The sequence below is a fragment of the Phoxinus phoxinus genome (genome assembly GCF_949152265.1).
Source record: "Phoxinus phoxinus genome assembly, chromosome: 5".
Lineage (NCBI taxonomy): Eukaryota > Metazoa > Chordata > Actinopteri > Cypriniformes > Leuciscidae > Phoxinus > Phoxinus phoxinus.
The window spans coordinates 43,159,207-43,181,859 of NC_136880.1; the positions used below are offsets into that span (position 1 = coordinate 43,159,207).

The 22,653-nt window shown below is 36.5% G+C and overlaps 1 protein-coding gene across 1 annotated transcript; it reads right to left on the bottom strand.

The window, feature by feature from the left end:
- Positions 1-14,287: 14,287 nt before the first annotated feature.
- Positions 14,288-20,819, bottom strand: lingo3b (leucine rich repeat and Ig domain containing 3b; the record flags this gene model as incomplete). Its single annotated transcript, XM_079612936.1, has 3 exons — positions 14,288-15,215; positions 17,536-17,951; positions 20,343-20,819. The coding sequence occupies 3 exons, from the start codon at positions 20,817-20,819 to the stop codon at positions 14,288-14,290; spliced, it is 1,821 nt and encodes a 606-aa protein (XP_079469062.1).
- Between the last annotated feature and the right edge of the window lie 1,834 nt (positions 20,820-22,653).

A 22,653-nucleotide genomic window follows, 5' to 3' on the forward strand; every position in this document is an offset into this window, starting at 1 on the left:
CGGTTTGTGGAGACATGCAGCTTCTAATGGCCAAAAGCTAAAGGTAAAATGTCACTGTATGATAATTGAGTGCCAACGACAGATGCCTTAACGATAATCATAGAGGATGTTTGCGGCTCCGACTCCCTTCCTTTCCCATGAGTCTGTGCGGGTCGGTACCGGAGAGTCCCACAAATCACGAAAAAAAAAAAAAAAAAACACTCGTTCCCGAGTCCCGATGATTGTTTTTGGGAAACCAAATCAAAGCATTTACCAAAACGTACTGAATACGAATCTGTAAATATTCCTCTAATTTTTCTTCCCTCTCTCTCTCTCTCTCTCTCTCTCTATTCCTCTATAATAACGATGCGGGTAAAAAGTTACATAGACACAAAGTTTGTATTAAACGTCTGGACTCTTGTTGAGCATAAACTATGTGTAAAGAAGCACCTTGTGAAGGAAACGACAAGAAACAAGGGATTGTTGTGTATATTTCCGGAGACCCCTGAACTCTCGGATCTGAGAAAGACAGAGCGACTCTTTGTTGTTTCTTCTATCAATCCACAAAAAAACTAAACAAAAAAAAAGTTCCTGCTGGTGAAAAAAGGCCCTTCTTGATGAACTTTGCTTAACTCCTGTCTCTCTGTCAGACGGGTAAGACAGCCGATGTCTGTAGCATTTTAGAAGAAAGCATTGAGCATTACAGAGTCGTGAGCCGGAGAAGAGCAAGTGTTTTTTTCTAAACAAACTCTGATGTGAAGCAAAAATGTGAAAAAAGCGAACACACACACACACACACACACACCTCGTTTGTAGTGAGAATCAATGTGGCTACCTCACAGAAACACAGTGGTGTGTGTGATACAGCCACTGATACCAAAGATTCTTCTTCAGCCTGCCAGTTTAATCTTCATCATCATCCTCATCATCATCACTCACACACACACACACACACACACACACACACACACACACACACACACACACACACACACACACACACACACACACACACACACACACACACACACACAAAAATGTGATTCAGTGTAGCAACACATTTACTTAAACACACACACACACGTGAGTAGCTCTTCTAAACGTTCCCATTAAGTTATAAAACAATTTTTTTTTTTCCGGAATGTTCAAAATGGCCATTTTTTTAAATGTGTTAAAAAAAAAAACTTGGTTATACGAACATTCCATTTTGCAAACGTGTTACTTTTGAATGTTCTCTGAACATTCCGAAACTAGTAACATTTAAAATGCGTTAAACGGACGTCCGACTGAAATGTTTCAGAAAAATAAAATAAACGTTCCACGTTGTATGAATAACATTGAGAAAATTATTAAAGATCAGATAACTTTGAAAGAAAGAACATTATATTAATGTTACTGGAAGAACGTTTGCTTATAACTTTGCCAGAACGTTCCCTGTTAGCACGCACACACACACACACACACACACACACACACACACACACACACACACACACACACACACACACACACACACACAGAGTAGTCAGACTGCATTATGTCACGGTGAAGGAAGTGGCAACTATGCAGGACAAGTTGAGTGCCTTTTTCCTTCAACCACGGGTGGATTTGCTCTGAACACACACACACACACACACACACACACACACACACACACACACACACACACACACACACACACACACACACACACACACACACACACACACACACACACACTTTTTTAAAAACATACCTGCATATTTTGCATAGAAAAGGAGTTTCCATTCTGATACAGAAGCACTTTGTTTTTTTATGAAAGTTGTTGTTTTTCTATTTTCTGCATTATTTACGTGTATTTATTTCTCTATGAAGTGCGCAGACGTGTGGATATGCCTCTGGATTCACACACACACTTCCGACAGAGCTATTTTTGTGTAATTTACAGTATTCCGGAAGTGTGTGTTTGTGACATTTGTGTGTAAAACTGAGGTATACCTGCAGTGTCAGTGGTCGTCCAATCACAAGCCTCCATCGGGTCATACTCGCAGACATCCGACCAATCGAATCGCTTCGCCGACCACTCATGTCATTTCACGCTGGCAGGCATGTGTTGACAATGATAATTCTGATATACCTCAAATACTTGTAATGTAAAGGTAATCTGACGAAACAATAACGATGATAGTAGAAGATAATACTGCGAAATAATAGTTTTGGAAATATTGTGACTTGAAGCTTTTTACTGTTCTGTACTTGTCTTGTTGAGTTGAGTAATTTACTCTTGATTTTCGGCATGCTCACTCAAAATCTACTTTTTTTAAGTCGAGGTCAGCGATTACTGAACATTTAAGAGCAACTAGAAAACATTTTTGGTGTGAAACTTTAGACCACGGGAGTCAAGATTGCCTGAAATTATCCAAAGCTTGTGTAGTTAGTTCCTTTTTTAATTATGAGAAACACCGAAATGAGCTTTTAGAGACCGAAGTTATATCATGATGTATACTTGTTTTTATTTTTTTATTTTAAAAGTTCCATTTCTGTTTCTCTCTCTTAATTTCATTTATTGAGCCATGTTTCTGTCCATATGAAAATGCATTTAAGTTTGAATTATTAGTGTTTGTTGTGCGTGTTCAAGTGATCCTGATATTTAAAAAAAAAAAAAAAAAAAAAAGATAATGAGAACCAGCTCTTCTGTCGTTAGGGAAACGCTGGGGATTCTTTTATGCATGGATATTAATCTAACTGTTCAGAGACAGGACGACTCGTACGTCACGGTCAGGGCGAGGCGGGAGGAACCGGATCCGTCCAGTCGGGTCTGACGAAATCATCCACAAATTCTTTATTTATTTATTTATTTAACACTTCGTCGATCTGCTCTGATTGACAATATTGTGCTCTCCTTCTGTCCCAACGCTATACATGAAGTTAAATCAAGGGTCTAATTGTTTCTTTAGGAACAGAATTATGAGGTGAATCTCACTGAGAAATGTCTGGGTCATATTTCAATGAAAAATATTTTGCACTAAGAAAAAAAGTGCCTTTTTATGAACAGTAAGTTTTTTGTTTTTTGTTTTTTTGCATCATACACTTTTCTTAATAATTGTAAAATTAAATTATTATTCAATAAATACATTAAAATAATTAAAATTACAAAAAAATACTAATAATTTATAGGCCCACCACCAGAATTTTTTATAATTTTCACAAAAATGTAATGGATTCTAGGATATTTTGATGTATGAATATCTGAACATGCAACTTATCAAAAGAAAGAAGCGAGCCTCTGCTTTTAACTCTTCCCCTGCCGGTGTTTTGTTTTTCAAAGTTGCCAGCCACCATTAAAAACATTTTTGGGATAATTTTCACAAAAATGAATGGCCTCCAGAATATTTTGTTGAAAAATTTGAACATGCAATATATGAAAAGAAAGAAAAGTCTCTACTTAAAAAAAAGCTTAATGCATTGTTTTTATCAACACTTGAATGTGGTTAAGTTGCATAAAATTAAATAAATCAACATTTTGAACAAAAGATTACAACATGCATAAGAAATAATTTTATCACTTGTTTCGGCTCCTTTTTTTAAAACCAGTTCTCTTTCTGAAGATGCATAAATAAAGCTGGAAAATGACCCGTCGGTGGCGGTTAAAGGGTTAATATATAATAATATTGTATACAATAATATAGTTTCTCCTTTCCTTGTATTATTTGGGTTGAAATATGAGCTGGACATATCCTTTAGTGAGATTCCCTCTGATTTAACTCGTGTGGTTGATCATCTTTCTCGGATAAACATCTCCCAGTGTGTTCAGATCCCAGACCCTGCGGGCGAATCCTCCTCCTTCCTCTGGTACCAGAGAATCAATCAGAACCATGTGTCTTTGTGATGGTAGAAGACAATCAATTTCCAATAAGGAGAAGAACAAAAGACGAGAAGGAACAATTGAGAGATAGTCGCTGTAAAGACTCAAGACTGGGAAAGAAACGCTGTGAGCGATGAAGTGCAGCTGAGCATTTAAACCGGCCACAAAGCAGAATATAGATTTTTTTTTAGCCGACTGCCATGGTAACTGTATTCCAGAACAGATTTTAGTAATTTTACTGAGAGAGGCTTTTAGACCAAAACAGTTTGACCTTATGTGATCCTTTTCCAGGTACTTTAAAGGGTTAATTCACCTTAAAATTGTTCCAAATACAAATTAATTGTATTATTAAATGGTGAATTAACCCTATTAGACTGCATTCATAGTATGTTGCCAGGTCTACTTAGCAAAACTTGCCCAGTGACAAATTAACAATAGCCAAAATATAAAAAATCAAAATATGCCACGTACACCTATAGGCCTACATAGTTTACATAGAAAATCACTATATTAATAATCATAAACATTCTGTTTTCATAAAGGTGCTTACATGAGTCTCATTACCATTCACAAAAATTAACATCTAGCACAGTTTTATCATCGGTAGAATATAAACCCACCTCGACAGTTTAAAAACCGCGGACTTGGCAACCCTGAAAACTCATTCAACTAAACATTTCCGTTTGTGTTTGTTGTTCGTGGAAGAAAGAAGGTCAAACCGGTTTGGACGAGTAACTTTAGGCCTAAATGTGTACGTGAGGGAACTGTTCCGTTCATTATTGAGATAATGTTACAAGGTAAACAAATTTACGTGTGAATCAGTGAGTCGTTTTTTTAGCCTACCTGTAGTTTGTGGACGAATATGATCCATCTGGACAGAGTTTCCTTCTCATTTTCCCGAAAACTTCCCTCGATTTACACCATCCTCATGTGACTCCGGGTATTATGATTAAATGCCTGATGAGGAGACACAGCACGCGGATCCCATATCAAATATAATATCACTACGACTCGCCAAACAAGTGCCTATACGCTCAACTCACAAATACAACCGTGTGTTCTTCTGCCCGGATCGTTGTTCCTGTAAATATAGCGTGCGGAGAAACTTCAGAGCAAACAAACAAAATAAACAAACTGAGAGAATAATGGCGCAGGCGCAGTCGCATTTACCGTTGCTCGGCGAAATTTCGCGGGCGAAATTCAAATGGCAATTGCGCGGGAGTTTCGCGTGACAAAAGTGCAATAACATACCACGTAAAATACCCACAAGCATTTTTCGCTCAGTATTATTGAAGACAATTTCCGTAATAATAATAATAAAATCATGCTTTGGTAAATCGTAATTATGACAAAAAAAAAATCGAAATGATGCCATAGTCATATTTATGGGATTAAAATGTTTAAATTGTGTGTTTTGGAAGGCCATTTCCGCCACATAGGCTAATTAAAAAAAAAATCATGCTTATGTAAATCGTAATTATGACATTTTTTTTAAAATGATGCTTTAGTCTTATTTATGAGATGAAAAGTTGAAATTGTGTGTTATGGAAGGCCATTTATGTCAAATAGGTTTTTAAAAAAATGGTTTTGGTAAAACGTAATTATGACCAAAAAGTCAAAATTATGCCATACGAAGTAATTTGAGATAAGTCGAAATTATGATTATTATGAATTTTCATCTAATAAATATATGATAGTATGGCATAATTTCGATTTTTCCCACTTGCAGTTGGACTTCCAACTAGGAAACTAAAATAATGAATATGGCTATATCTCACATCTAAAGGTGAATAAGTGCTGCATCAGTTTTTACGTTTGAGATTTAGTCAAAAATAATTTAAACTTCCACAAAGCTGGATATCTTACACATCGCTTATCACAGTGGTTTCGTTTCCCAGTCTTGATCCCAGTGGTTATGAAGGCCTGTACAGTGACTGACAGTTCATGTGTTGAGTCCTTTAAAGTTGGCTAAACCTGAGTGATAACTGTTACAGAACATCAATGAACTAAAAAGACCTGTATGGGTAAATACAATTGTGTGTTTTGAATAATTAAGTCAATAAAAAATTGGGGGAAAATCACTTTGTTTCATCTTTTGAGTGAATCAACCGAAACACCGTGGCGCGACACTGACACCTAGTGGTGGGAGCAAAGCAACGCACAACTCTGACCTCTGCTGGACTGGAGAAGAATCCGTATGGAATGGTTTTATACAAAATGATAAAAATATTTGTTTTTGTTTTTAGGGGAAAAGGGACATCAATGGAAAATTAGGACAGCGTATCTTAAAATAATTCACCTTTAATTAAATTAATGAAACACACGCAAACAGACAAGAAACAGTCAAGACAGTGAACAGGGTACAACATGCTTTTATGAATAAAAGACTCTTTTTTTCTTTACAAGACAAACAGTATAAAACAAATGCATAGAAAATAACAGATAAACACTTGAAACAACATTCATACACATTATAATAGACAAGGCTGCTGTGAGATTGGATGAAATAAAATAATAATAGAGTTGAAAACGGTATTTTCTGACGACTGTCATTCATCATGTGCGCTGAAAACCTCCTGGTTTAGCAAAGGTTAAACACATAAAAGTGACATCTGAGCTCAGTAACTTTATTAATGCCACTGAATGTCCACAAAGAACAATGTCTCATTGCAAAAGTAAGCAAAAGACAAGAATATATTGCTTTAAATTAAGAAGAAGAAGAAAGAAAAAAAAATCACATAAAACATGTCATACCTGAAATATTTTCAAACTCAAAGTCTGAATGCTATAGGAAACATCTCTCTAGAATATGGCTCATATTCAGACATTTTGAGTCAAACAATGTTTTCATCCAATCTTACAGCGAGCAATAAAGACGTCAGATGATTTGACAGGAGTACAGGGGTGCGTTTGGCAAGTTTGGGGCTCAAAATGTCACAAAAAAAAAAAAATATTAAAGAAAAAGAAATCCAAGGCATGCAGAGATCCCAACTGGAAACTCCCTGAAGAACAGCATTCCTGAACCTAATTAATAATACAAGTAGAAATATCAACCATTGTTGAGTTTCACACACATTTTACTACAGTCAATTCAATGGAATCTTATCTAACTCGTTAAAAAAAAAAAAAAAAAAAAAAAATGCATCCCACAGCACTAAAGACTAGTTTTGTTTCTATCTTAGATAAACCTGAACTGCCACAGGACTAAAGGTCGAGAGTTTCATGAACATACAGGTAGAAAAACCATTCGACGATGACACTTTCTGCCATAACAGTCATATTTATATGTGCATAAAATGATTCGAGAGCATATGGCAGAAGAAGAAGAAGAGCTTCAAAGCCTGAGAATCGTGGATGGAGATTCTCGCTGGTTTCGCCACTGGATGGCAGTAAAGTTACACGGATAAAATTCCCCTCACGGGTTTATAATCTACACGCTCCCGTTCAGAGCAAATAAGAACACGACTGTACAGTAGATCACCAAAAAAATACATCTCTCTTAAAGCACGTAAAGACGTTTTTAACTTTAAGAGTGGAAAATCAGTTAAAGTCCCCATGAGGTCAATCATTTCATCCCTTAAAACTCATATTTGATAATCAAAATTACATATTTATGCCTTAAAATATCTTGAATGTAACTCGACACCCTCGCCTCATTTAGTATGCGCGGTTCTATGAATATGCAAATGAGCCCCACCTCCACTCACTCACTCAGAGATCCACTGGGTGACGATCACACGTTGATCTGATTGGTTACACGTTTCTATGAATATGCAAATTAGCCCCGCCTCCACTCACTCAGAGATCCACTGGTGACGATCACACGTTGATCTGATTGGTTACAAGGTAGTGTGTGACGTCAGAAACACCAGCGATTTCAAACCGTGTTTTTGAGACTGTCTTTGGTTCACTGCAGTTTTAAGCAGAAAATACTCAGCAATGCTGTCGACTTATGAACTTACACATGGTTTGTCTTATTAAAGCGTATTAAAAACACCACATAGACACATAAACATTAAAAGCTGGATTTTCAACCACAGGGGGACTTTAACTGACCTTCATTCCAGCGCATCTCATTAACTAGCATATTTATATTAATATCATCATTAATAGCACTCAAGCTTATTTTATTGGAGTGTAATATGAGGTTAACGCTGAAATAAAAGAACACGTATACAGATGTATAGCTGTTAAAATTAGCGTTTTTCACTGTAAATTGGTGTCTGTAAATGAGGATTATCTGCAGAAAGCATCAGAATCGAGAGCCGGCGGAGGAGAGACTGACGAGGGGCCCGGGGACCCGGAGACCTACTTTCTGAACATCAAATCACAAAGCAGATCGAGCTTATGAGACAGCAGTTTTTATTGAACACGCCATCTCTGATTTGAGGAAAACATGAGCTGTGCTTCTGGAGTCATGAGTGGCTGTGTTCAGAATAATACATGCGTCTGCACTAACATGTGTGCGCTTCCATGACTAATGCATTATAATGTACATCCCACTGACAATGTAGCACCGTTTAAAACATTGCACACTGCATATACATCTTCACACACTATTTAAAATAAAAATAAAAATAGTAAGCATTTATGCAGGGCAGTATTTTAGTATTTCATTCTGAACACAGTCAGTGCAAACCGGATTAGTGGAGATTCAACGTCTTAAAACCATAAAACAGCATCTCCATATTGTGCATGAATGTTGGCAGATGCTGATGGTGCTTATGAGAGAGAGAGAGAGAGAGAGAGAGAGAGAGAGAGAGAGAGAGAGAGAGAGAGAGAGAGAGAGAGAGAGAGAGAGAGAGAGAGAGAGAGAGAGAGAGAGAGAGAGAGAGACACTCACTCAATAGAGGGCGCTGTGCTCAGAGATGAACACGTGATGCTGAAGAAGAGCAAATAAAAGACTGGCACATAATTTCATACATGATCACACAATCAGAGACTCTCATGTCTTGTGTAAATGCACAATGCTTATTGTATCGGAGGGTTGAGCATCATTCGGAGGCGAATTGACATGCCTTTCAAAACCAAATTCAATTCCTGATGCAAAATTGCAATGTAGAATTTGAATGAAGAGCAAAAAAATAATAAACATCACATATATTTTCTTAAACATTTGATTATCAATTGATCAATCAATCAATTTACACTCATTACATTTAATAAATGAACTTTCATTTTATTGCAGGGTTATTATTTCTAACAAAAAAAAAACATTAGCCTACAAATATTTTTCATTTCTTGAAAAAAAAAAAAAAATAATGTAAAAAATAAACATAAAACAATTAAATAAACGTAAAAATCATTTTATTTCAGGTAGTTGCCAAAGGCAAACAATTTTTTTTGGTTTAAGTTGGTTTGGTTTTGGTTAACAATTATATAAAATACATAAAAATAAACTATAATAGTATCAGTGATACTAAAACACCACATTTCCCAGAATGCTCTTGTTTACGAATTAAATAAATGTCAGAATATTAAACTTTTAGTTACAGGAATACATTTAAATGAATCTAATTTGTCAAAACTTTAATTGAAAAGCAATTAAAGTTTCAACTATGTGGTTGTGTGGTCAATGTCAATTCTTAAATTCTGAATTTTGCTCAACCCTTTGGTATCATCCTGCATTTTAGCAAACAAAGTGGATTAAAAGTTCGTAAAAGTGAGCAAATATGTTGAGTACGCTTTACAAATCCTTATAATCCGGATTAGCTTTGAACAGTGTCTTTTCAGCACAGAAGAGCGTCGCACTGAATCCAGTTCATGGACGATTGATAAGATTAGATGTAAGAAAGGAAGGGTTGGGAAAGAGGGAGCCGGGCGATCGAGGATTAATCCCGGCTGAGCCTCCGATCTCTCGCTCTATCGTTATCATTATCACCACACCTAAACACTGTGACTGACTGCACACGGCTAACGGCTAACGGCTAGCTAGCGCTAACAGAAAGAGCTAACTAAACAAACAGTTCAACAACATCGAATCACAGGCCACATGGACAACATCTACTGCATCACACGACCACAACTCGTACCTACTGACTGTGGATGATGTCGGTGAGGTCTGAGAACAATGAAACGAGTCAAACCAAACAGATAAGGGTCACAAAACCTGATATGTTTACTTCAGCTAATAATCATCAGACTCTCATCTGTCCCAGTTTTGAAACATGAAATACAGGCAAACCAGCTGGAAGTCACGCAGAAACAAGGCCCAACTGATGCCAGCATAACTAATTTGATAATATCATATTGTTTAATCGTCACAAGATGAAATTAACCACTTAATGTCATCAAAGATTACACTAATTATTAAAGTGTGATCGCTCGGTTTCAAACTGTTCTGTCTTCTAGGGAACAGACGAAATAGAAATACACGATTTGAAATACTCTAGTGTTAGTGGTAACACACACACACACACACACACACACACACACACACACACACACACACACACACACACACACACACACACACACACACACACACACACACACACACACACACACACACACACACTTACAGGAGAAACTCGAAACATTTGAATATGGTGCAAAAGTTCATTTATTTCAGTAATTCAAATTAAAAGGTGAAACTAATATATTATATAGACTCATTACATGCAAAGTGAGATATTTCAAGCCTTTATTTGTTATGATTTTGATGATTATGGTTTACAGCTGAAAACCTTTAAACAAAATTCTATTTTTTCCCCAAAATTTTATTTTTCATAAGATGTAAGACATAATCATCAAAATTATAACAAATAAAGGCTTGAAATATCTCACTTTGCATGTAATGAGTCTATACAATATATTCGTTTTAGCTTTTAAGTTGAATTACTGAAATAAATAACCATATTTCACCTGTTAAGTAAATTTACTGGCCATAAATATTTTTTAACAGCCACGAAATAGATTAATCCTTTTTAAAGTTACAAAAGTTATTCAATCAAGAGTAATGAGTGATTGTTGTTTGTCTTATGTTGTTTTATTAACATTAAAAACATAGACAGCTCAGGAATATGAGGCTACTGTCACTTTAAGAGCGAATGCATGGACCCAATACACTGATACACATGCATTTTATTTCTCAACTTTTTAACGTTAGGACATAACTGACTAGGTTATGTTTACATGGATACATTTTGGATGCGCTTTGGATGTTTGCACACAGCAAACTTAATGAGTAACAATTCGAGTTCCCTTCGAGTTCGAGTTCGCTTCTTCTTGCGCTTGAATAGGCAATTTCACTCGGCAAGGCCAAATGATGAGTGACAGCGTTTCATACACTCGCCAACAATGATTTTTACTCGCACTTGAGGCTTTGGCGAGTGTGTTAATTTTATATACGCATGAAAACTGCTTTCGGATTACACCAAAACAAGGCATCGTGAAAGCAGAATGCTTTTCTCATTAGGAGCCAATACCGAGTGCACTAGATTGTTAGCAAAGCATGACTAGCTCTGCAACAGGACTCTCAGTCTATTATGTAAGTCAAACTCAACGGAGCATCAACAATTCCTCTCTGTCCCCCAAAGCCTTCGCCCATCAAGACAACAGTGCAGTACCGCAACGAGAATATAACCCTGATTGATAATAAAAACTGTAACATTTACAAGGCGAATCTTGTTCGGATGACAACAACATCATGTAAATATTATTTTTTAAAGTTGTCAATAAACCCGATTATTGGAGTACGTTTGATTCAACACATTTCACTGATGTTTCAAAGTGAATCCAGCAGGTTTGACTGTATTTGTCATATTGCACACATTCTTACACAAGTTACAACAATCTTCGTTTATGGCTCTTGTAGCGTATTGGTCAACTTATCCGTTCTCAACACCAGCTGCCGGTCAGAGATCAGCTTAGAAGATCTCGGTAAACCTCATGTTCGGCAGTGCTGAGAACAGATTCAGTTGCATTTTCGGTTGACGCTTTTTTTTTTCTTTTTTTCTCAAAACACTAAAAGAAAATAAACAATTCAAAGTACATTTGAAACGAATGATTGAAATATAATACCCTCTACAGTCAAAGACACATGGACTAGATGGGCGACATGTACATCCGTGGTCACCAGCCAGGGACCCTCCCTCATTGAGACCCAGTCGGGGGGTGGGGGTGGTGGGGGTGTCATCATGAGTGGGGGGGGGGGGGGGACTGGGCAGGAGAAGCAGAGACTTTCACACACCGGCCGAAACAAAGACCGTCAGGATGAGAGAGAAGCATGCATGTGTGCTGAATCATCATTGTGCATTATGGCAAACGTTCAGTGCAAGCGAATCTAGATCCTGAAGAGATGCATCTAACATTATATACTATATGCCATATTATTATTATTATTATGTGCAATTTCACTCTATAGCAAATAGTGGCGAATGCAATGAAAATGAATTCACAGTGATGATGCATAAACGATAAATGTGCATTAATGAATCACTATTTTACGGTGTCCTTGTTACATGTTACCATAGTAATAACAGTAAATTATGCATAATTACATGCAACTAACCCTCAACCAAACCCTAACCCTATTTAGTTCCTCAGTACTTAAATATATAATTACACTGTAACAATGACACCTTAAAATAAAGTGTAACCTTAGTTTATTATAAGGATTAAAGTTGAAAAATAAAAAGGTCGTACTTTACAATAAGGTCCGATTATTTAAAGCATTTGTTACAGTGTTTATTTATATTCATCTTCAAATGCGTTAAGTGTTTGAACCTTACTTTAAAGGGAATAAAATATGCACTTGCAATATTATGCAATATTTGACTATGAATCAAAGTGCGGTCGATCTATCGCGGTCGCACTTTACAATAAGGTCCCATTAGTTAATGCATTCGATACAGTGTTTATTCATCTTCATCTTCAAATGTGTGTTTGAAGCTTATTGTAAAGGGAATAAAATATGCACTATTATGCAATATTTGAATATGAATCAAAGTGCGGTCGATCTATTGCTGTAAACCTCTTATAAACATATGGCTTTAGTGTGCGTGTGCATGTTCTCCTCTGCGCGTGACGGCCAGTGGACTCGACACCCAGGCGCCTGCCCCCATGAAGGCCAGTGGGTCGTCGGCGGCGCGCGTGTGAACCGAGGCCGAGAGAGGGGGGTTGTGGGTAATCATCAGCAACCCTGACCTCATCGGACCCGGTTTAGGCGCATGAACCTGCAGTCAGAAGCGAAGGCTTGGCTTCATAAACCCGGCAGTGCTTCTGGCTAGCAGCGATCGGGCCGGTGTGTGTGACCCAACTCACACAGTTCTCATCGCAGAACGCAGAGCCAATCCAATGAGTGTTTGTTTGCTGCTCGGTGCAAATCAAACACACCATTACGATTTGCGAAATCAATCGATTGACGTGTAATTTAGTGCCGGCTGTGTTCTCCTCTCAGCTGTGGCTGTGTGGAAGTGGGCGTTGTATTAGAGGAGCGCATTATGGAAATTGCCTCCGCTGCATTTGTCTCTAAATCACTATGCTAATGAGCAACTCTAAAGAGCAGATTTACTTGCCATTAGTTTTTATAAAACTCATTGGAAGCTCAGCAGCGTTAAGATGACAGATCTGAGCGGTGAAAGGAAACCTATTAAAGTCTTAAATGCAAATAAAGTTAATAAATGCAAATCTGAGTTTTCCCAAATGCAATTTGCTCCTAAAAGTGCAAAAGTTTTGCACTTAAATAAATGTGTTAGCGTATTTTTAACCATCAGCTGCAATAGAAATAGCGACGTGTTTCCAAAGGCAGTGTTTATTATTGTTAACTAAAACTATTTTAAAAATAGTACATTAATACAAATAAAACATTTTTTTTTTTGATTTTCGTTTCAAGTAAAGAAGTACTAAAATTAATAAAACTGAAAATAAGTAAACTAGAACTTAAATAAAAATAATAAAAACTAAGATATAAACTGCTATATATATAACAGAAAAAAATATAAAAGTGTAGTTGACATTCAATTATATTTATTATTAAATGTATTGAATATACTAATATATACTAAATACACTGAAAAAAATATAAAACCAAATCTAATAAAACTAAAATTAAAACAGAAAATATAAAAATAAAAACATATATATATATATTAAAAAATTATAATAATTTACTGATATATATGAAATAAACTGAAATATATATATGAAAATATGAAAAAAAAATGCAATTAAAAAATAAAACCAAACAAACAAAAACACTACAAACTATAATTATATTATAGTTTTTTTTTTTTATTAGGCCTAGTTATTAATTTTAATTGTATTAATTTTAGTACTTCTACTTAAAACGAAATTTAAAACAAATGTTTCATTTTTTTCAACTATTTTTTAAATAGTTTTAGTTAATACAATTTAGAACAATATAGCACATAGCCGGCGTGTGTGTGTTTTTCTGCGTATCAGCACTGTGTGTGTGAGCGTTGGGCTCTAAGCTTCCCCCATTGGGCCCCTGGCTGCGTGGTTTCATATCATCTTCATGTTGAACTTGCGCGTGGCTCCGGCTCCCGTGGTGGTGGCCGGTCCTTCGGCCTTCCTGAACGAATACTCCACGGTGAAGTTATTTTTGCGTTGTCCGCGTCCCCGGCTCCACACGAACAGCAGGAGAAAGCAGAAGAGCACGACGCCGAGGAACGTGATGCAACCCATGGCCGTGGACACGAGGATGGTGGTCAAATCCAGCGTGAACTTCAGGAACACGCGCGTGCTGTTGAGCCCGGTGTCGTTGAAGTCCGACGCGTACAGCGAACGATTGGAGACGAACGTTGAATCCGCCGGTTGGCTTTTTACGGTTAGCGTTGCGAAGTACGTGTCGTTTCCGCCGGCGTTGCTAGCGATGCAGATGTACGTACCGCTGTCCGTCACTTGTGCGTATCGAATCTCAAGCGTCCCGCCCGGGAGAACCGTAACCCTCCCGTTTGATTTAGGAGTGATTCGTCTTCGCTGAGGCGAGATCCATATAATCACCGGAACCGGTTCGCCTTCTGCACGGCACTGAAACGAAACCGCTTGGCCTTCGTTTGCCGTGACCTGTTGCAACTTACGGTTTCGAATCTTCGGCTTCTGGCAAGTGAAGTAATCGAATAACGCCGAATCCGTGAAGGTGCTCAACATGAACCCCTGGACTTCCGGAGGCCCGGCGCACACCGGCATCTTCCCGTCGAAGTTTAGGGTCCGTCGGCGCTGGAGGATCCACAGCAAACGGCAGTCGCAGGACAGCGGGTTCCCGTCCACTCGGAGCGTCTCGAGACTGTTCACCGAGTGGAAGGAGCTCTCCTCCAGGGTCACCAGCTCGTTGTTGGACAGGTTGAGGACTCGGATTTGCCGTAAGCCTCCTAACGCGTGCGGCTCGACCGTGAGCAGGTTTGTGCTGATCATGTGGAGTTCCTTCAGCCTGGAACACAAGGACAGAGTCGTTATTACGACTGCAGTGGAAGGGGTTTTAATGAGCAACATGTGGAATGATGCACTCGGACGGAGACGGACCAGATTAAGAAGTGTACAGTTGTGTGACTAAAGGAACAGAAGTCTTTTCAGTAGAAGAACCTTCTAGATAGAGACATTGCTTGTGTTTCTCAAAATATATACTAACCTGAAAAAAAAAGTAAACGATTAATCGCGATTAATCGAATCCAAAATAAAAGTTTGTGTTTACATAATATATGGGTGTGTATTGTGTATAATTATTTTGTATATATAAATACACACACATGCATGTATATATTTGATAAATATTTGCATTTATATACTGCATATATATTTTTATATTATTTATATTATATATAAATAGAACTATTTTATATATAAATAACACATTTTTCTTAAATATATACATGCATGTGTGTGTATTTATATATACAAAATAATTATACACAATACACACACATATTATGTAAACACAAACTTTTGATTCGATTAATCGTTTACAGCCCTAAATATATATATTTATCTTAAAAATGTAAGATTTTATAGATGTTATATGTATATAACATATTTTATTATGTATAAATAAAACAATTCAAATTTATATAATATTATATTACATTATATTATATTAAAAATTATATATATATATATATATATATATATATATATATATATATATATAAAATAGTAATAAATATTATATATATTTATATAATTTTGTATATATATATATATATATATATATATATATATATATATATATAAATAAATAAAAATATTTTTTATTGTCAAATAAACCTGGCATTGTCTTGTTAACGAATTGCTTTTGTAAATCACTTTGAATAAAAGCGTCTTCTAAATGTATAAATATAAAGTACCGTTTGTTATCATTATTTACATGTATGTAGTGCTAATTAAACACATTATATTTATGACAGTTTCAGAGTGTTTCCTGATTTCAGCAGATGAAGCTGTACTAGCATGTTTAGGGAACCGATTACACGTAAAATACACTTGTAAGTTGTAAGTTAATGGTCACATGACGCAGGGTTTGAAATGAACACACGCCAAATGCGTGTATAAATCAACAGTGGCGGTAACGCTGTCAAATCACGAGACAATTTGGTGTGTTACTTATTATATTTGCTGGGTAAGTTCGTGAATCGTGTGAGACAAATCTGTGCAGATTTAGCACAAATACCCGTGAGTCGTCATGATATATATTAAATACAGTGTATTGTGCAGAATCTGCTCATATCTGCTTACTTGAACACACACGTCACTACACAACAAATACCGGCGCGCTTGTTCATTTGCATTGAAGCAATAGCGAAGATTAAAAAGCATTCGATTAAAGGGATAGTTCACTTTGAAATTAAATGTTGGTATGTTTTATCTTACCTGAAGGGCATCCAAGATGTAGGTGTCTTTGTCTCCGCAGTAGTTTCAGTTTTGATATTTTCAGGTCAAACCGTTCTTGTCTGTCAGTCATATAATGCAGGTCTATAGGCACTGTCTCCAAACTCAGCAGAAACGCGTGTGATTGACCTGAACAATCAAAGGCATACGTTGAGCCGTACAGCCAATCACACGCGTTTCTGCTGAGTTTAAAAATGCAACGTCCAATCGAAGGCGGTTAGATTAGTTTCCGGGGAAGAAATCCGGTGTAAACAGATCACTTGGACGTGGTTGTGTAAAAGAGATAAAAATGATATAAATACTGTTGGTTTTATCACACAAACCGCTTGTTTCGTGTCTTAGGCCATCAATGTGCACTTACGATGGGGAATTGTTTAATTTGGACTTTTCTCTGCATGCTTTTGGAGACAGTGCCTATAGACCTGCATTATATGACTGACAGACAAGAACGGTCTGACCTAAAAATATCAAAACTACTGCGGAGACAAAGACACCGACATCTTGATGCACTTCAGGTAAGATAAAACATACCAACATTTAATTTCAAAGTGAACTATCCCTTTAAGAGAAAAGACATTTTTATTTTCCAACATCAATGTTTTGATGTTCGTTGTCCTGTATTGAACACATTTATGGTGAAAAGGATGAAAGAGGAGATGCTGGATGATAGGATTTTGTTTTAATAAGAAATTAATGTATGAAATCCAAATTTTATAAATATATTATGCTGTGACGTAGTTAATCTGGTTTATTTCTTCTTCTTCTTTTTTTTCTTTGGCTAGTAGAAATTTTAAATGTTGCATTTTAAAAGTTCATCTCAAACCCTGGTCACGTGACATGTAAAACGAGCAGAGAATATTTCCACAAGCCTGATGAGGTCTCGGAAGGCCCAGGACTCGAGCGTGGAGATGGGGTTGTAGGACAGGTTCAGAGACGTCAGGTAGGCCAGGTTCCGGAAGGACGCTGACGGGACTGAGGTGATGTTGGTGTTGGTGATGAAGAGCCAGGAGAGATTGAGACCCTGGAAGCTCAGCGGAGAGATGTACTCCAGGTAGGGCCAGTTGTCGATCTCCAGACCTCTCAGGGCAGAAAGCTTGCGGAAGTTCTGGTCCTCGAGGGCGGAGATGCTGAGGTGGCGCAGTCGGAGCGTCACCAGGTTTCGCAGGTACGACAGGGTCTGGCCCGAGATGGACGTCAGGTTGCACCTCTCGATGGTCAGATCTTCCAGACCGATCAGTCCTGAGAACGCCTTGTGAGAGATGTAGACCAGGTCATTGTCACCCACCTGGAAAACACACACAGAATCGGTATCACCGCTGCAATTAAAGTGGTTTCGTTAGGAAAAAGGACATTTCGGCTAGAAAAACCAATGATATTTGATGGAGCCAAAGCTTGTGTTTTTCTCCAGAATGCATGCACAATATTTCTATTAGCTGGGAAATAAATAAATAAATAAATTTTTAGTTATTTTGTTGTGAATGCATGCACAGCATCTGGATTAGCTTGGAAATAAACAAACAAACAGACACATTTTAATTTTAGTTATTTTTTTTTATTTTTTTATCTGTAAATATACATGCACAACATCTGGATTAGTTTGTAAATAAATCAATAAATAAATGCGCTTTTTTAATTTCATTTGAGTTAAATTTGAGGTTTTTGTTGTACATAACGGTACATGCACAACATCTTGATAAGTTTGGAAATAAATAAATAAATACATTTATAGTAATTTAGTTGTAAATGCATACACAACATCTGGATTGCTTGGAAATAAACAACAAACAGACAAATTAATTTTTTATTTTAGTAATTTTCTTTTTGTCATTTTCTGTAAATACATGCACAACATCTTGATAAGTTTGGAAATAAATAAATAATTACATTTTTAGTCATTTAGTTGTAAATGCATGCGCAACATCTGGAATTGCTTGGAAATAAATAAATACATTTAGTAATTTTGTTGTGAATGCATGCACAACATCTGGATTAGTTAAGAAATAAAATAAATAAATATATGTTTTGTAAATTTGTTGTAAATTCATTCAGAACATCTCTGGATTAGTGTGGAAATAAATTAATTAATTTAGGTAAATTTGTTGTGAATGCGTGCACAACATCTGGATTAGTTTGAAAAAATATAAATATATATATTTTTTAAAGTGAATACTAGCACAACATCTCTGGATTAGTGTGGAAATAAATAAATAAATAAAACTTTTAATTTAATTTTCATTTTAATTGAATGGTGTGTGAATGGACAATATCTGGATTAGCCTGGAAATAAATAAATAAACAAATAACAACAAATATTGAATTAAAATATTTTTTTTACGATTATATTGATCAGATATTCATTTTTATTTTACACTGCAATTTTAATTTATTTTCATGGTGCAATATATAACTAAACAAGTGCAATAATATTTATGTACACAGACTATATATATTCAGTGTACATAAATATTATTGCACTTATTTAGTTATATATTGCATCATGAAAATAAATTAAAATTGCAGTGTAAAATAAAAATGAATATCTGATCAATATAATCAAATGTAAAAATAAATAATAATAATGAATAATAAAATAATAAATAACGTTACACTACAAGTTACAATACTAATATTTATGTCTTTAATTCATCTCATAAATTCTTGTTCAGAGAACTGGAGAACACCCGATCAGGAGCTGCTCGTGTGTAAAGGATTATATACTAGTTTAATTAAATCGCAGCTTTTGATTTGATAATCACAATTGTGCAGCTCCATTTATTTATCCATTTAATTATAATTTAATCAGTTTCCTGTTTTGGTAAATCCTGTCCTAGAAATAAAAACAGCTGGCCGCAAAGTGAACAGACTTTCCTTTAAGGGACTTTTAAGTCAAGTTAGCTTTATTTCTATAGAGCTTTTTACAATACAGAGCGTTTCAAAGCAGCTTTACAGAGATAACAGGAAAATAATGCAAATAAGTTTGTTTCTAGAAGAAAATAGTGTCATAGTCCAGCTTCAGTTCAGTGGTGGTTCATTTTTGCTGTAAAAAAGTTATTAATTTAGTTTATTTATATATATATATAAATATAAATAAATAATGTCAATGGAGGCAGATCAATAATATTGTTGAATATTAAAGGTGCAGTGTGTAAGTTTTAGCGCATCTAGTGGTGAGTTTGTGAATTGCAGCCAACAGAAGCTACGTGGCCGACAGGAAGTGATGTCGTCGTCTGAGACAGCAGAGAGTAGCCAGTTAAACAATGAGGTTTCTTTACAAAGATCAATTAAGAAATTATGTTTACTTGATTATTCAGTAAAACGATGTTATTGTGAATATTATTGTTACTTGTTCATCATTGTGTCAGTGTTTTATTCTCTGACTTTAGCGCTTCTTATCATGAAGAACAACATAGTGACGAAACGTGTTTGTCCGTTCAGGGCCACCGTAGAAACATGTCGATGTAAGCGGACCCGTGGTGTGTGTTGAGAGAAATGCTCATTTGAAGCTAATAAAAACATAACGCTTCATTAAGTAAGGTCTTTATACACCACTGAAAACATTATGTATTGCATTTCTGTCAACAGATCCTCCTAAATATTACACACTGCACCTTTAAATGTTAAATGTCCCCAACTAAGCAAGCCAAAAGCGACTTTTAAAAGTATTTTACACACTAACCTCTAAATGTTTGAGACTACGCAGATCCTGGAAGGTGTAGTCCAGCAGGATGACGATCTTGTTCTCACTCAGGTCCAGTGCGGTGAGGTTAGCGAGTCGCGCGAACGCTCCCATGGGCACGAGCTTCAGCTGGTTTCCTCTGAGCCTCAGCGTGCGCAGCGCCTGAAGGCTAGCGAAGGCGTTGGGCTCCAGCGTCGTGATGAGATTCTCACTGAGATCCACATCTTCCAGACGCGGATACGGAGCCAGATCTCCCGGCGCGACCCAGCGCAAGCGGTTCCGGCTTAGATCCAGGAGCCTGGTCTCTGTCGGGATGCCCTCGGGAACGCCGGATAAGCGCTTGCGCTGGCAGGACACGGAGCGCAGCTGAGGCGCGCAGTCGCAGCGCGGTGGGCAACCCGAGCAGGGGTTCGGGGACGCGAGGGCCAGAATCAGACCCAGACACCACAGCCGGCCCCGGCCCCATGAGGAAGCCATGAGCCTCCCTCCACGTCACGCTACACACCTGTGGAGGACAGAGAGCCGATTAGCTCAGGGGGTTTTACTGTCCATCATTACACAAGTGAAATTTTTACTATACAGTCAAACCAAAAATTATTCAAACACCAGAAATAATTAAAAAAAAATGTTTTACCAGTGTGTGCAGGACACTATAGTTCATTTATGTAAGTGAGGAGAGCAGAATAAAGTAAACTGTGACATATCATACACAAATATTTTTCATACAGTGACTACCAGTAAAATTTATACAAATTTGGGACCAAAAATGATCCAGACACGTCACTGAACACACCTGTGGAGGACAGAGAGGTGATTGGCTCAGTGATTTTTACTATGCATCATTACACAAGTGCAATCTTTATATATATAGAGGCTATCGATCTCAAAGCAAAGTCAGGAGCTCATGTATCTGAGTTTTGAATGTCTTGAAAGTCTCTTCTGCTACAGTAAAAATACAGTAAAATTTTTGAAATATTATTCTAATGTAAATCATCAGTTTTCTATGTGAATATACAGTAAAGTGCAATTTATTCCTGTGATCAAAGCTGAATTTATCATCATTACTCCAGTCTTCAGTGTCACATGATCCTCCAGAAATCAGTGTAATATGATGATCTGATGCTCGAGAAACATTTATGATTATTATCGATGTTAAAAAACTGCTGAAACGCTGATACATTTTATTTTTCAGGATTCTTCGATGAATAAAAAGGTATTTATTTAAAAATAGAATCATTTGTAACAATATAAATGTATTTACTGTAACTAATGATCAATTAAAACATATTTTATGAATACATTTTTTAATTTCTTCATTTTTTTTCACTTACACTTACCTTTGGTTTAAACTGTTCTCAAAATTGATGATAATAATAATAATCAAGCATCAGATCATCATATTATTCTGATTTCTGAAGGATCATGTGACACTGAAGACTGGAGTAATGATGCTGTTGATCACAGGAATAAATTACACTTTACTATATTCACATAGAAAACTGCAGATTTACATTAGAATAATATTTCAAAAATTTTACTTTTTTTTTTTTTTAATCAAATAAATGCAATCATAAAGACTCCAAACTTTTGACTGGTAGTGAATAAAAGAAAGCACTGCATGCAAATTCACATTCCTCATGTTTGAGTCAGCTGGTGTTAGAATCTCATTAACTATGAACATCATAACCACACAATCCCAAAACTGTCTTCATCTTCAACACTAGATCTGTTATTTCAGCATTTCACTGCAGCGTTTTGCATGTGAAGTGCGTTTGTGCATCAATAAATAACACGCATTAGACAATAAAATATGAAAGCAAATGACATTCAGACATTTTTAAGTGCATGAATTCTGTCACCTGCACATGCTAATTTCCCAGCACTCGTTCATTACTCAGATCACGTAACGGCGCAGACTCGAGGAGGATAAAAAAATCCCATAAAAAAGTCTGACTGAATGAGAGTGGATGATTATGCACATTACATAAAGGGGTTAATATTCAGCGTTCCCGCAGTTTTAGAGAAGAACCGATGCGATCGACTGGAAAAGCCAACAGCGCATGTTACCCCAGTGTTGATCATCCTCATGTTCAGCTCAGTGCTGATCACAGGACAGGCCGTTGGTGAAGCGCTCTCGGAGACTTATATAACGCTGATGCAAAACATCATCTGATCTTTCTCATAATGCACAACATGACACATGCAAGACAATACTCTTCAGTTCTTCTACGTCAACACTTAATTCTGAACTCAGTGTTATTTTCTTCTTTGTATCTGTTTGTGAAACGTACTAGCAATTTATAATAATAAA